The sequence below is a fragment of the Prionailurus viverrinus genome, chromosome A1 (genome assembly GCF_022837055.1).
Source record: "Prionailurus viverrinus isolate Anna chromosome A1, UM_Priviv_1.0, whole genome shotgun sequence".
Lineage (NCBI taxonomy): Eukaryota > Metazoa > Chordata > Mammalia > Carnivora > Felidae > Prionailurus > Prionailurus viverrinus.
This window is the reverse complement of record NC_062561.1, coordinates 20,538,589-20,554,368: the sequence shown is the minus strand read 5'-3', so window position 1 is coordinate 20,554,368 and position 15,780 is coordinate 20,538,589. Positions and strand designations below refer to the sequence as shown.

The 15,780-nt window shown below is 40.2% G+C and overlaps 1 protein-coding gene across 4 annotated transcripts in view; it reads left to right on the top strand.

Moving 5' to 3' along the window:
* The window catches only part of RNASEH2B (ribonuclease H2 subunit B), a 67,430-nt gene that overhangs the window by 49,603 nt on the left and 2,047 nt on the right, over positions 1-15,780 (top strand). For 2 of the 4 annotated variants that reach the window (XM_047853383.1, XM_047853354.1), the window contains exons 9-11: positions 1,019-1,061; positions 5,480-5,560; positions 7,519-7,967. In XM_047853383.1, the coding sequence (XP_047709339.1) occupies positions 1,019-1,061; positions 5,480-5,560; positions 7,519-7,626 (232 nt within the window). In that variant the 3' untranslated portion in view covers positions 7,627-7,967. Of the gene's footprint in view, positions 1-1,018; positions 1,062-5,479; positions 5,561-7,518; positions 7,968-15,780 lie in introns of those variants that run through there. The other 2 variants (XM_047853364.1, XM_047853374.1) reach the window with 2 other exon arrangements.

Below are 15,780 nucleotides of genomic sequence, written 5' to 3'. Positions count from 1 at the left end.
CTATAAAGACTTTACCTTAGGCTGAAAAGAATGTGTTTATTTTCTAGATTTTAGCGACTATTGTTAAGATTTTATGGGTGTGATAATAGCTTTCCCTGATTCTTCTAGTAGCTTTCTCCTCCGATACATAAACATAAAGCGACTTCTTAACAGATGCATAGTTGCTGTTTTTAGCAAATTACTTAGGTCCTACTTTAAAAAACAATCAGTGGGGGCGCCTGGGTGGTTCAGTCGGTTAGGCATCCACCCACCTCTTGGTTTCAGCTCTGGTCATGATCTCATGCATCGGGCTCTGTGCTGTGGCACAGAGTCTGCTTGAGATTCTCTCTCTCTCCCCCTCGCTCTCTGCCCCTCCCCAACTCACGCTGTCGCCATCTCTCTCAAAAATAAACTTAAAAAAAAAAAAAACAACAGTGGGAACTGGTTTCTAGTGTAGTTAAAGTGCTTGCAAAGCCTGCTTTCAATCAATAACCCTATCTTTCTGTTTAATATTTCCCTGGGTTTCTCAGTGCCTGTTTGTCTCATTGGAGACCTATGTCTCTGTAATCCCATTATTTTTTAGATTCTTTTCTTTACTCTGAAGTGTTTGAAGATTTGGGGAGAAAGATAGGTCAATTAAACTTCTCTTTAATTGAAGAAAAGTAAAGTTTGTGTGACTTTTTGTCAACAATTAAAATAATTTTCAATTTCATATATGTGCTGCATTCGTCGTTTTTGAAGAAAAAAAAAAATCCTACAATGCCAGAATGCAAATTTCTAGAGGCTAAAGTAAAGCAATTCCATTTCAACAATGAGTTCTAATTTTGTTTTTTAGTTCAGACAGTTTCACTACAAGGAAAATGAAGATTTCTTCATTTAGAGAAATTTCATTCCTTTCACTGAGGCAGTTGTACAGTCAGATACATGGAGGTGAAGCTATTCCCTAAAAGTGGGACTTGTAAGTCCTAAGCTGGCCCAGACTCTCTGTTTGCTTGTCTATGAAAAACAATGACTATGATTCTTATTTTTCACTCCTTAGGCTTCCAGAACCTTCAGCTTCATTGCCAAACCCTCCATCAAAGGTAAGGAGCTGTGACTAAGCTATCTTTGGGGCACTTGGAAAAATATTTCATTTTTACCACATAAGTTTAGTTTGTTCTAGTACATTTGAAAGCTTTTTTTTTTTTTTAAGTTTATTTATTTTGAGAGGGAGAGAGCACAAGCAGGGGAGGGGCAGAGAGAGAGAGGGAGAGAGAGAATCCTAAGCAGGCTCTGAGCCATCAGTGCAGAGCCCGACATGGGGCTCAAACTCACAAACTGTGAGATGGTGACCTGAGCCGAGATAAGAGTCGGATGCTTAACCGACTAAGCCACCCAGGCACCCCCATTTTAAAGCTTTCTAAATCCACCTTGCATGGACTGATGTTGTATGGATTAAAGATTGTAATGAGCTGTCCATCGGTATTTTTTATTTTTGTAGATTTTACCTGAATGATAAAGTGCTGTGAAAACCAGATAAGAGCTGGTTTTAGCCAGATACCTACGTAAAAGTCTTATAGACACGTGACGAAATCTTCCTGAGTCAGCCAGATCCTGTAATTAACTTTATTAATCATCAGGAAGACTCCATGTATAACTTAAACTCACTTTGCCAGATCTAATTGTTACTGGCACAGAGGTGAGCAGAGCATGATTTTTGTAACACAGAGAATCCTTTGAACGAAGATAGCCAAACTTTTTTTTTTCCTCCGCTTGAAATGATCAACGCAACTTTTGTGTTGCACAAAACCCTTCCTCTTCCAGCTGTTCTCCAACCGCCACCCACCGCTCCCCTGCTCCGTGGGCCGCAGCTTGTTTTTGTCTCCCAGATACAGAGAGTAGAGAAGGCAGCCATGAACCACACCTGATGGCACACTGTGGCGTCCCTCAGTCCAGGCCTGATCTCAGACAAGCGAGCGCTGCTCAGAGACAGGGAAATAAACACATGCATCAGCTTGTCAGTGAGGCCATTCTCCTGCCAACAGAATAATGGATGCCCTGAGAATGTACAGTGGACACGTCATGGATGTTAAAGCACTTTCTGTCTTCCCGGCCTTCACGATGGCCAACATACTCGGGATTGTTTTTGTTTGTTTGTTTTGTATCATGTCCTGTTAAAGTGCATCAGTAGTAGCTATGGGCCATTTTCAGCAGATCGTCCGAGGAGGGGCATCCTTTTCTCTGGAGGAATAACACTGGGCAGAGGTCAGTTGCTAAGGTCATTCTAGGTCAGACCCACACTTCTTCCAGTCTGGTAGTTAATCTCTGACAGTAAGTAGCTCTAGGGGACAGAGACATGATTGCCTTCCTGTAACTAAGGAGATGGGCATATCCGTTTCTCTCTCATATCTCTCCTTCCAAAACCTAAGCATCTTTCTCCCAAATATCCGTCTTCCATAGTAACTTAGAGATCACTTGTGAACAGATCGAAGCCTGTTCTTGAAGCTTTTGGCCTCTGATAGCATCCGGGGTAATGCATTTCATACGTTTGCTTTTAACTCGGTTTTCTGTTTTCCTATTTTAATTTCCAAAATGTAAATCATTTGTGATGTCATTCATCATTTATGATTTAGATCGGAGTTCAGCAGACTTACTCTGCAAAGGCCAGAGAGTGAATACTTGAGGCTTCACGAAGCAGCTGGTTTCTGTCACAACTGCTCAGCCCTGCTGTGGTAGCACAGAGACAGCCACAGACGATTCATAAACGAAGGCGGGCGGCCGTGTTCCAGCCAAACTTCATTTATAAAAACAGGCGGCCGGCAGGGCTTGGCCTGTGGGCGGTTTGCCAAGCCCCTGATTTAGATCTCCCAGTCCTGTTTCCCCTAAATCTCAGCCTCATCTCCTGGATTGTTTAGTTGCTTTTTGAGGTCTCCCGGTCTATTGTGTCTTCCTGGGGCTCCGGCGTGCAGAGTGTGAACTGCACTGGATGATGTACCACGGCTTAAACAGGCTTAGGGTAATGTCTTCTGTAGCTTTCTTGTCTGCGTCCAGGATTTGATTGATTTTTACAGTAATAGAGTTGACCGTTTTCAGGAAATACGTTCCAGTGGCTATTAGGTATCTTTGTATCTGTCTGTAACGATGGCACGAAGCCTGTCATCCTTAATATGTTTCGCATTATTTTCTTACTATCACATGTTTGCCTGTATTGAAGCCCTGCTTCCACCCGTCGCCCCCTTCCATCCTTTGAATTTATCGCTGGCAGCTGGCAGAGCCGAATGCAGTCAGTAGGTTGGAGACGCTCCTGAGCTCCTTCTTGCAGCTCATTTGTAAGAATCAGACCATCCTAGCATGAATCCCTGTGGTACTCTTCTGTTTGCCCCCTCTCTTTCCAGAACTGTACCCGCTTAGGCATACCCTTTGTTACTGTCTTTCTGAGCCCTTTTCTATTTCTTCTGAAACATCCCTCCAAACCTGTAGTGATTTGGTCTTTTAAATAACAAACATTCCGGGCGCCTGGGTGGCGCAGTCGGTTAAGCGTCCAACTTCAGCCAGGTCACGATCTCGCGGTCCGTGAGTTCGAGCCCCGCGTCAGGCTCTGGGCTGATGGCTCAGAGCCTGGAGCCTGTTTCCGATTCTGTGTCTCCCTCTCTCTCTGCCCCTCCCCCGTTCATGCTCTGTCTCTCTCTGTCCCAAAAATAAATAAACGTTGAAAAAAAAAATTTTTTTAAATAACAAACATTCAAGTGAGTGTAACAACTATGACTCTTTCAAGGGTATTCAACGTGAGCTGTGAATAACACAAGAAAACTCCAGGCAGAGCCTTCCACAATCAATTTCTGTTATTGTGAGCACTGACAACTGGTGTCTTGCTTAGCAGTGAGCCATTAAAACACCTGGACAAGTCAGTCATCTTACGAAACATTTTATATTTGTGAAGAAGCACTTTTCATCTTAACCTTTACCTTGAACATTTTTCACTTGACTTCCTATTCAGTGAAAAGTAAATACGCCCAAGGGTTTATAATGACATCTGTAGAACATTTTGCCACAGAGAAGGAAAGCAAACCACCTTATAACGTTAAGCTTTTTGCAGTTTGCATCCGAGCCTTCATCGTTATTCCCTGTGAGTTCCACTCTCCTGGCTGAAGAGACTTTTCTAGTAAAAATATGCATCACCTAAATACTCCTTACTGATCTTAATTTAAGTAGAAACATGTATTCTTAAGTTCCTTGTATACATACTTTGCTGGTAGGTAGTTCATTCGTGATAAGCTAGTCTTTTTCTTTTGAAGGTTCCCTTCTTAGATTGTGGTGTGCCCAAGAGAAGGTTTTGCCTTATAGATTTCCAGGATGCCCCTGTTTTTTTTTTTGAGTGTCACATAATGTTATAGATTCCCAGAACCGCTCTCCCCCCCACCCCGCCCTTGTTTAGAATGAAGTATTTCAAGACCTGTTGTTTTATCCCCTTGGGTTTCATTCATGTGCCAGGGTATCTTTTAGCCCTAGCCCTGCAGTTCTTTGTTTAGCAAAAGCTGGGATATGAAGAGGGAAGCCGGGAACAAATCTGCATTTCCCAGGGAAGAGTCATGTTAGATCTTGTCAACCCAGTGTCTCCACAAAGAACCCAAAGATCTATAGAAGACCAGGTTGTGGTCACTATGCAGTTAGTTCTCTGCGTTAATCATCAAGACTTCCCTGCCCTGTTGTGTGCCTTTTACATAGTAAATGTGTCACGATTCCTTCTATAATGGGACCATTAAGGCCACAGTCTAGCTCTTGACAAGATTCTCCCATTCCTTGGTGCACGAGGCTCATGTGGATGGTGAAAATATGAGGTAGAGGTGGGCTTGGTTGCACCGGGCCTCATGGAAAGAGCACTTGTTAAGAAATGGAGATCCCAGCCCTTGTCCTCTGCTAGGTGGCCTTGATCATTTGTTTAGTCTCTCTGTGCTTCCTTCTGCTGGCTTCATGCTTTGCAAGGTTGTCCTTGTGTGGACAAACTGAGAGAGTTCAGTTGAAAGGAGGTAAGATCATGAAGCTATACAAAAATGGTAACAACAGAATCATGGTGTGCCTTCTTCCTCAGTGGACGTTACACCAGCCCAGATGGTGAATGCAGTGGGGGTTCTGGCTGGACACCTGGCCCCCTTAAAGGAAATTCTTGTCTTTGACCCCTGTGCCTGCCTTCACCCCGTTAGACTGTCCTGGAAGTCAGCGGTCACCTAGATGCCTCCTGGTCCTGGTACATACAAAATATGTGATCAGTACCACTAGACTGCCCAAGGGGCTGGGTCGTGGGCTCACCTGATCATATCCCCCCATCACCAAGGCTGCTTTTCAGAAGGGACGTGTGGCTTCATTCCCCAGACAATTGGCAAAATGCAAAGTAAAGCCCTTTGCCGGGTCTGTTGTTCCATTTGGCCTTGATGTGGGTCCAGATTGGCCCTGTTGTTTTCTTTAAAATGGAGTGATGTGTCGAGGTGACATTTTATACCACTTTACTGCTCTAACATTGCAGAAAGTAAAGTTATCTGATGAGCCTGTAGAAGCAAAAGAAGATTACACTAAGTTTAACAGGAAAGATTGGAAGACTGAAAAGGTATGTGTGTCCAGCTGTAGTGGCATATTCTTGGATCCCGTAGGTGATCCTGCATGAGGACACGTAGGAACAATTACATGCTTGATGGTGATTTTACAGTTTTAACCATGAAGAATTGTTAACTTGCATTTCTGCGACTCAGTAATTCAAAATTGTGAATGGCAATGGGTATGTCAAGTCAAGAAGACTTGTGAGGCACGAAGGCAATATGCTTCGCAAGAGTGTGCCTACCCTTTGCTCTATATTAAGAGTAGGGGGGCGGGGCGCCTGAGCGGCGCAGTCGGTTAAGCGTCCGACTTCAGCCAGGTCACGATCTCGCGGTCCGTGAGTTCGAGCCCCGAGTCGGGCTCTGGGCTGATGGCTCAGAGCCTGGAGCCTGTTTCCGATTCTGTGTCTCCCTCTCTCTCTGCCCCTCCCCCGTTCATGCTCTGTCTCTCTCTGTCCCAAAAAAAATAAATAAACGTTGAAAAAAAAAAATTTTTTTTTTAAAAATAAAAAAAAAAAGAGTAGGGGGGCACAAAGAGAGGGGGCCTCCACAGGTCATTTTTTGTCAACTCTACTGCCTGGAAGCTTCCCGGAACTTATGACGAGGACCATAATTACTAATATGAAATAGGGTACAAATAATTTTCTAATCTGTGTTTATCCTTTTCATTTGATTTTTTAACAGCTTTAAGTTTTTCTGAGGATTAAATAATAGGAATTGTTTCTTCTTGTGATTTTCTCATTATTTTTATGCTTAAAAAGACCTTGCCCAATCCAAGATAAATTAACTTCCACTTGGATTTTAACATTTAACCCCCCACCTTAGAGCTTAATGGGTTTTTTTATAATTTTTTTCTTTGATCTATACGTAATTCATCTGGGCATGTGACGTCAGGGGAAAATCCAGGTTGAGATCTGGCAAGACAGCTGGTCACCTCAATGGCTTCTGTAAGCAGGGAAGTTTTGGCATTCTCTGTGAGAACTGCTTCTGCCCCACCCTTGGAACTGCTGCTTTCTCTTGTATCTATTTGGGCACCGCCCCAGGGAAATGAGGGGCTGGACCCGGCTGTCTGTTAAAGACAGGGGATAACTTGTCTCGAAGAGACTGCCACTTTTCACCATCCCGTGAGAAAATAAGCCTTCTAAAATATAAGTACAGAACGTGAGAAGCAAGGTTTCAGGGATCAGACACCGTGCCCTTAAAAGGTTCTCTGTCAATGACTATCTCACAGTTCACAGGGAGACACAGGAATTTTTTTCCTTTGCTGCTTCCCATCGCGTATGCTTCTGCTGAGAAGTTATGATGCACTGAAGGAAACTCGGCTACTATTTACCTCCTGTTAGTGCCCGTTCCAGGATGTGGCAACAAACCAAACCAAACCAAAACAAAACAGTGACCATAAAGAGAAATTTAAAAGGCAGAGTCACTTGAAGTCACCTTTTTGAAAAGTTCTTAGTTGGAGGAATCCCAGGGCAGTGGTCCTGCTGGTCTGGGATGCTCTGCAGTACAGGTTATCTTTTGAATATTATAGTGTTGGCCTTGGTTTCCCGGAGAGCCTATGAATAAACTCCAACAGTAAATTGTTGTGAATTATTCATCGTGCTATAATACCAGGCTGTAATTCCTCCTCTGACAACCGCAGCCTATGTCAGTTCCTTTGTTGGTGTTATTGCACTTAAAACACCCTCCAGAATTATTCCCCTAAAGTAAACCATTGGTTACAACATTCCCCTCCTTAGAAGGCGGCCGTTTTGCGTCCTGGTTCTTTTAACGTATTTTGTGTCTTAGGTCTGAATTCTGAATAGAAATCAGAACTTAAAAAAAAAAAAAATTATCATTCCCTTATGAAGCGCACGTTACCAGCAAATACTTCTCTTAATGAACCTTGAGACATGCGTGGTCTTGTTTGATTTGCATGTATGATTCATAAACGTTACATTTGTAACAATTGTTCTCTTATTTTCCTTAACAGAAAAATAACAAAATGACCGCAGCTCAGAAGGCTTTGGCTAAAGTTGACAAGAGTGGAATGAAAAGTATTGATTCCTTTTTCGCTGCAAAAAATAAAAAAAAAATTTGAAAAGACTTGAAACTTTGAAAATGAAATCTAGAAAAATTTTTCACCTTTTCCAGGTTCCGTTTTTGTCCTTCCTCCATGCCACTCTACCTCCTGACCCTTAATTACCACCTTTTGAAAAAAGAAAACAAAAAAACTTTTTTAAAATGAGGGCAATTTTCAGAGTCGAACATTTCTTGGCATTTGATTTTTGTGTTTCTGAACAAAATATGGGAAAGTAATTGGGTAACTTCATGGCCTGTGGCCTTCAGAGTCTTGTCTGACATCATGAAAAGTCATCAAGTGAACAGAGCTGATCTGTAGCTAGCCTCACAGTTTCCTCAATAAACGAACATGTGACCATATTTGAGTGTATGCCTGTAATTTTGCACAACTTTGCCACATGGTACCTGTAGCAATCTGGTTTTCAGGGTACCAAGAGAATTCAGATAACAGCTGTCAGAAACTACTAGTTTTCCAAAAGCCTTTAGTTTTTGGTAAATCTTTTGTTTAACACTGTCTGTTTTATGAGTACCTGTTCTTTGCAGAAAATAGAGAAAAGTATAAAATTAAAATTCGAATCTCCCACGTTGACACTGGCTGGAGATAATATGGCATGTGTTTTTATAAGAATAATTTTTTAAGGAATCATAGTAGTAATTTTATAATCTTTTTCCTTGACAACATCATTTCGTGAGCATTTTCCCAGGCTGCCAAAGTATTTTTCATAAATATGCTTTTTAAATGATGGTCATTTTAGGGGCGCCTGGGTGGCTCAGTCGGTTAAGCGGCCGACTTCGGCTCAGGTCGTGATCTCGCGGTCCGTGAGTTCGAGCCCCTCGTCGGGCTCTGTGCTGACAGCTCAGAGCCTGGAGCCTGTTTCAGATTCTGTGTCTCCCTCTCTCTGACCCTCCCCTGTTCATGCTCTGTCTCTCCCTGTCTCAAAAATAAATAAAACATTAAAAAAAATTTTTTTAAATGATGGTCATTTTAAATTATTTGGATACTTGATTAGTTCATGACCATGACATTTAGATTACTTACACTGTTTCACTATTTGAAGAATCACATTATAAGTAAATATTTGTCCAAGCCTTTATTTATTTTTTTATTTTGTTTAATGTTTATTTACTTATTTTTGAGAGAGAGCAAGAGCAAGAGAGAGAGCGAGAGAGAGAGAACAAGCAGGGGTGGGGGCAGGGGGAGCAAAGAGGAAGGGAGACACAGAATCCGAAGTGGGCTCCAGGCTCTGTGAGCTGTCAGCACAGAGCCCGAAGAGGGTCTTAAACTCACGGACTGCACGATCATGACCGGAGCCGAAGTCAGATGCTCAACTGACTAAGCCAGCCGGGTGCCCTTTGTTCAAAACGTTTAGTTCTCCCTTAGAATGGATTTTTAGATGTGGGCTTCCCAGTTTATAACTAAACTTTCCAAATACATACTTACAGGAAGATCTTTCACAGAAAGTGTATGGGATCTTGTACTGTATCATATGGTAGTATCAGTTCTTGTCTTATTCATGCCACCTGGTTAGCTTTGAATGTTATCTTTGCAAATAAGTGGGGAAAAAGGCATTTTATTGTGGTTTTAATTCGCATTTCCCTAATTAGTAATAATATTTAATATTTTTTCACATTTCCTTCACCATTTGTCATCTTATAGAGAATTGTCTGATTATGTCCTCTGTTAAATTGTTGGAGTGTCGGGGCGCCTGGGTGGCTCAGTCGGTTAAGCGGCTGACTTCAGCTCAGGTCATGATCACGCAGCCCGTGAGTTCGAGCCCCGTGTCGGGCTCTGTGCTGACAGCTCAGAGCCTGGAGCCTGCTTCGGATTCTGTGTCTCCCTCTCTCTGACCCTCCCCTGTTCATGCTCTGTCTCTCCCTGTCTCAAAAATAAACGTTAAAAAAAAAAAATTAAAAAAAAAAATTGTTGGAGTGTCAGTATTTTTCTTATGGACCCTAAAGATATTCTATAACTTAAAGACATTCTTGTTTGTCCACTATATTCATTGTTAATTTTTTTCTTGGCCTGTAAATTGTCTTTAATTTTGTGTATGACTTTTTTGTCATGCGGATGGTTTTGGTTTTTAAGTAGACGTGTGTGTGTGTGTGTGTGTGTGTGTGTATAAACTTTTCCTTTACATTGATGTTATACTTAGAAGGATGTTTCCCTTTGCAGGAAGGCTAACCACTTATTTTCTTCTAATTTTTCAATAATTAATTTTTTGTTTTATATTTAATTACTTAAATCATCTACAGAATTTGTGTTTAAATGTGCTGTGAGATAAAGTTCTAATTTAATTGTTTTCTCACCTGTTTATTTTTCCATTGGATCTGTTGGATTATTTTGTCAGGTTCTAAGAATAAGCTCCAATGAGATTTCTATTGAGATGTTGTTAAATCAGTAATATTTGGAGGCAAACAGATGTGTTTATAAAATTCATTGTTGTTATTCAGGCATGTAGTAGTTTTGCATATTTCCTAAAATCCTAACCATACCTTTCACTAACATTTGGTTCTCCATCTCCATATAGGTTCTAGATATTTCTCTTAAGGCATATCTCGAAGGTATTTTTGTTGCTATTAATGAAATCTTTTTTTTTCCTTTAGTTAGATCTTCTAACTGGCTATTTTGTGGCAAAGTTTTACATTTTTACATATTTATCTTTTAAATGACCAATTTACTAAACTATTAATTTAAATATTTTTATTATATTCATATTGGGGTTTTGATGCATAAGATACGTATCTTCAAAAAGTTGTGTGTAACTCTAATTATTATATCTCTTATATCTTTTATGTCCTTTTACATGGGTTAATACCTGGAACAGTTAAAGTATAATAATGGTAGTCATTCTAATTTGTGATTTGGTTAATGTACGTTTCCATTAATTCTGACACTAGCTGTAGTTAATATAAGGAATGTCTATTTTTGAAATTTCCTTTCATACTTAGTTTCCTTAAAGTTTTAATTAGTAATTGGTGTTGGCTGTTATCGTATCTTTCTGGCATCTCTTGAGATGACAAGAGAGTTTTTATCACTATTGAACTGTACTTGAGTTCCTACCATAAATTCCACCTGACATTAGATAAAGAATACCATAGTGTATGCTTTCTATGTGGTTTAGCCATGTCAGTTTGTTTTTCTGGGCTTTTACTTAGAATTTTTGCATCTGTATTCAAAAGTAATATTGCTCTTATGTTTAGCGTTAGAATTATGCCACCTTTCCATATTGACCAATGTTCTGGAAGGAATAATTTTGCATAGGAATATTCTAGTATTGAAACATATTAAAGAAAACGTTTGATAAAACCACCTAGCACTGAGACTTCTTTTTCATTGTTGTTACAGTCTTTAATCTGGAAGAACTTCCCACCTTTTCTTTGTCTTACTTGATCTTGACATTATTGAATACAGGCCATTACTTGGTAGAATGTTCTGTACTTTGAGTTTGCCTAATGTTTCCTCTTGATTAGATTTGAATGATACCTAATGGGCACCCACGGAGGTGATGATGCGTCTTTCTCATTGCACCATATCAGGAGTCACAGTGTGACCCAATACCAATGATGTTCACCTAGATTAAGGTGGTGGTAACCTTTGATACAGGTTTATCCACTGTAGAGTTACTGTTTTTAGATAGATAGATAATTTACAGATAAATACTCTGGGATTTTTAACTATACTATTCCTCATCAAACATTCGCCCACAAGGTTTAGAATTGACTGGTGATTTTTCTAACTCCTTCATTTCTTCTATATTTATTTCTTTTTATTTAGCTGGCATTTTTAAAATAAGGAATAGCTTTCCCTTCTCTACTTATTTTTCATCTATGAATTTATATCAGTTTGGACTTGTAGATTTTTTACTTTGCCCACTGTGTTATATTAAATTATTTTGTTATTCATATTGTCCCAGAAGGGCCAGTGGGAGCCCCTTTTAGCTGGCCTCTGTATCTTCTTGGTGTGTTTCTATTATTCTTTAATACTTCCTTTCTTCTTCTGTGACAGTTTATTCCAGGCTCTGGTACTCCTTCTGCCCAAGCCATGAATCGGCCTTTTTCCTAAAAATCCAGGGTTCCTTATCATGGAGAATGGTATTTAGAAACCAAAATCTAGGCACAAAATGTGCTCATTGCTTCTATCAATCGATATGCATGGTTTTTGTGGATTTCTCTCCTACCCCCAGTTCACCAAGAGTTTTGATCAGGAATGGGTATTGAATTTTGCCACATTTTTTTCCTAATTTATTGAGATGATCATGTAGTTTTCCTTTAATAGAGGAATATCTCTTAATATGTGAAGTATAATGATTGATTTTGGAAAATTAAAATATCATTAAATTCCTGGGAAAAACCCTACTTGGTTTATAGTGTATTATTCTTTTCACATACAGTATTGTGTTTTACTTCCTAATATTTTGTAAAGGATTTTTGTATCTCTGTTCATGAAGGATGTTGCTCTGTGGTTTTCCTTACTTGTAATAATTCTGTCTAGTTTTAGTGTCAGAGTAAAACTGACCTTAGAAAATAAATTGAGAAATATCCTCTCATCACCTATTTTCTGAAAGAGTTTATATGAGATTACTAATTGTTGCTTCCTTTTATGTTGGACAGAATTCGCCAAATGAAGCCATTTGGGCCTGGAATTTTCTTTCTGGGGAAATTTTTAATTACTAATTCAATTTCTGTAATAGATAGAGAGCTATCCTAATTTTCTTCTGTGTGTGTGCACCAATTTAAGTAATTTCTGTCTTTCAAAGAAATATGTGTTTCATCTGTATTGTGAAGTTTATTGACATAAGTTGTTTCTCATATTTTTATTATCTTTTTTATATCTGTGGATCTGTAGTGATTTTCTTTTTTCATGCCTGATTGGTCGTGTGTCTTTTTTTGTTTTTGTCTTTGTTTTGTTTGGTTTGGTTTGGTTGATCCAACTAAAAACTTTTTAACTTCTTTGATACCTTCAAAGATTCATTGTCTTGTGGCTTGTGTGATTTCTGATGAGACATCTGTGATAATTTTTGTATTTCCTCTAGCTTATATAAAGTGTGTTCCCTTTCCTCCCTGGCTTCTTTTAAGATTTTTCTTTATTGTTTTCAGCAAGTTGATTATGATGTGTTGATGTGGGTTTCTTTGTGTTAACTTGTCTGTGGGCCTATCGAGCTGCTTGAATCTTTGAATTTGTAATTTTTTATCAAATTTGGAAAATTTCTGGTCAGTGTTTCTTTAAATATTTTTCTGCTTTTTTTTTTTCTTCTCACCCCCTCAGCTTCTAGGACTTCTATCTACACGTATGTTAGACCACTTGATAATAGCCCACCAGTGCTCTCACTGAGTTTCTGGATTTTGTTTTATGTTCCATTTTAGACAGTTCTCCCATTGTGTTTTCAAGTTTACTTTATCTTATTCTGTGTCATCTTCCATTAACCTCAGCTAGTAAATTTTTATTTCGAATATGGTAATTTTCAGTTCTGGATTCTCCATTTGGTTCTTTTTTATGTCTTTCCATTTCTCTTCTCAAATACTTCACTATAGTTACAATAGTTGCTTAAATGTCCCTGTCTACGGGTTGCATCATCTCTGTCACTTCAGGGTCTCTTTCTCTTTCTTTTTTTCTTTACTTTTTAATTTTGGAATGATTTTAAATATATAGAAAAGTTGCAAAAGCAATAGAGTTTACATATACTTTTCACCCAGCTTCCTCTAATGTCAACACCTTATGTAAACATAGTATAATGATCAAACCCAGGAAATTTACAATAATGCAATAGTATTAACTGATTTACCACCTTATTTGAGTTTCACCTATTTTTACATTAACGTTTTTCTGTTCCAGAATCTTTTGAAAACAATTTTTAAGTTTATTTATTTTGAGAGAGAGACAGAGTGAGCAGGGGAGGGGCAGAGAGAGAGGGAGAAAGAGAATCCCCAGCAGGCTCTGTGCTTTCAGCATAGAGCCTGACGCAGGGCCTGAACTCATGAACTGCAAGACCATGACCTGAGCCAAAACCAAGAGTCAGACGCTTAACCGACTGACACTCCACGGCTCCCTAGGCGGCCCTCTACTCCAGAATCTAATCCACCATCACACATTGCATTTAGTTGCCCTGTCTCCTCTGATTTTTCTAACATGTGAGTCTCTCAATCTTTCAATGACTTTGACAACTCTGAGAATACTGGTCAGTTATTTTGTAAAAATGCTCCTCAGTTTTTGAAACTATGCTAATATCCTGTTTTTCATGTGATCATTTCATAATACTAAGAACTGATGATTCTAATAACCACGCACACTGTATAGCATTTATGTATTTCTGCTGTTCTGAGCACTTTACATATAATAACTCCTTGAGTCCCCACAACAGCTACAGTCGTAGGGCAGGGTGACATAGGAGCCAGGATAGTGACGTCTAACCCAAAGAGCTTACTTAAATCTCTTGGTCCTTCGCTTCTGTTACTTAACATTATTTATCTTTTTTGATTCATGTGCTGAGTTCGGGGTGAGCTTCAAAAACTTCTGCAAACTATAAAACCACTTAGGTACTTACACAAGAGCCTCCGTTTTCACCAAACCATACATAATTCTGAAGCGGATCTCAGATTACCAGCGTTCTTTTCTTTTTTATGTCTGGTTTATCTTCGATTTAAATGTTCCCTGTACCTCGGCTCTCAGGCTCTCTCGTCTTTCGAGGCTTATACTTCTCTGGTCCTGCGTTCCCGAGGAGATTCTCCTCCATCCGCTTTAATGTGGATGTCAAGTGGATTGTGTTGTGTTAGTTCGGGTGTGTTTCTCGTGTGCTGTGCCCATTCCCAGGATCATGTTTCTCTCATGAGGAGACTTAGCAAGACCCGAAGGCAATTTGGAAGTGAGAAACTAAAAAGCATCCCTTTACTTACCCAATGTACAGTGTTGCTTTTGTTATATGCGAACTTATGACACTAACAGGAAACAGGTATCTGAATCTGTAAAAATGTAATAAAGTGAAAAGTGACCAACAACCACCGTGTTTCCAACTGAACTAAAAAGTTTTAAAAAGTAAGAATAATTGGTCTAAAAAGACCGGTTAATTTACAGTAGCTGGATTATACTGTCCCTGGAACCTGCCTTAACTCTGTGGGCCCGGGCGCAAATCACTAGCTTTGCTGGCCCACAGCCGTGTGTTCCCTGTGAAATGAGTGTGGATCAGTGAGTCCTTTTATGTCCTTCCCTGCAGTTGCTGCTGGGTGGGGAGCCTCAGCTCCTATATACCCAGGAGAAAAATGCTTCAGAGTTAGTGTCCATCCAGTACTTAGCATGCACCAGGCACTCCTCTGAGTTCTTTAAGTGGATTATCTTACCTGTTTGACTGGAAGAAAGTCTGAAGGAAACCTGCCAACATGCTCGTTCTGGCTCTTGCGGTGTGCCTGGCATAGACTTGTCTCTTTTCTTCATTTTCCTTAGATTACATTGCCTTGCAGCGAAAAACAACCGTGAAGAACACCACTGGGGGGAAGTAATAACCAAGGCTCACCAAGTGCTCAGCAGATCCTTCCAGAAACCGTAGGGCACAATTGGCTATTATTTCCCCCATTTTACAGTTGGAAAAGCGAAGTTCACCTTCTGTGCCTGAGGTCACTCGGCTGATAAAGAGCTGAGCCGGAAGCTCACCTCAGGACCCTGACTCCCAGACCAAACTCCCTCTCTCCAGAGGAACTGACTTCCGTCACACTCTAGGAAGTCATGCCATCACTAGATTTGAAAGACAGTCTCCTCACATGGTTAGGACGGACCACCTCCGTTATTAAAGGTGATGGAACTTGCTAGACGCCGTGTATCACATACGTCCTCCCACAAGCCCTCTCTCCAGGACTAATGCAAGCTCTGGAGAGCTCCAGAGTCAGCTGCATTGAAGAGTCAAACCTCTCTGTAGAAGACAAAGAGCTCCTGGTCCAGGAAGGGAGGTGTACTGGTATTTTCTTAGTGTCCTTAGAGGATGGCCACAGGCTTTGACTCATCTGAATAATGGGAAGAAGCGATCAGGCTTATACACCTTGCATACACTGGTGTTTATACACTGCTCAGGGTCATTAGACTGACAGAGCGGTTTCCTACCTTGTGTTTGAATAGCCCTTTATGGTTTCCGCAGCCACCACTTCTCAGTAGCTGCACTGATCCTTACAACAACCCTCTGACGTAGAC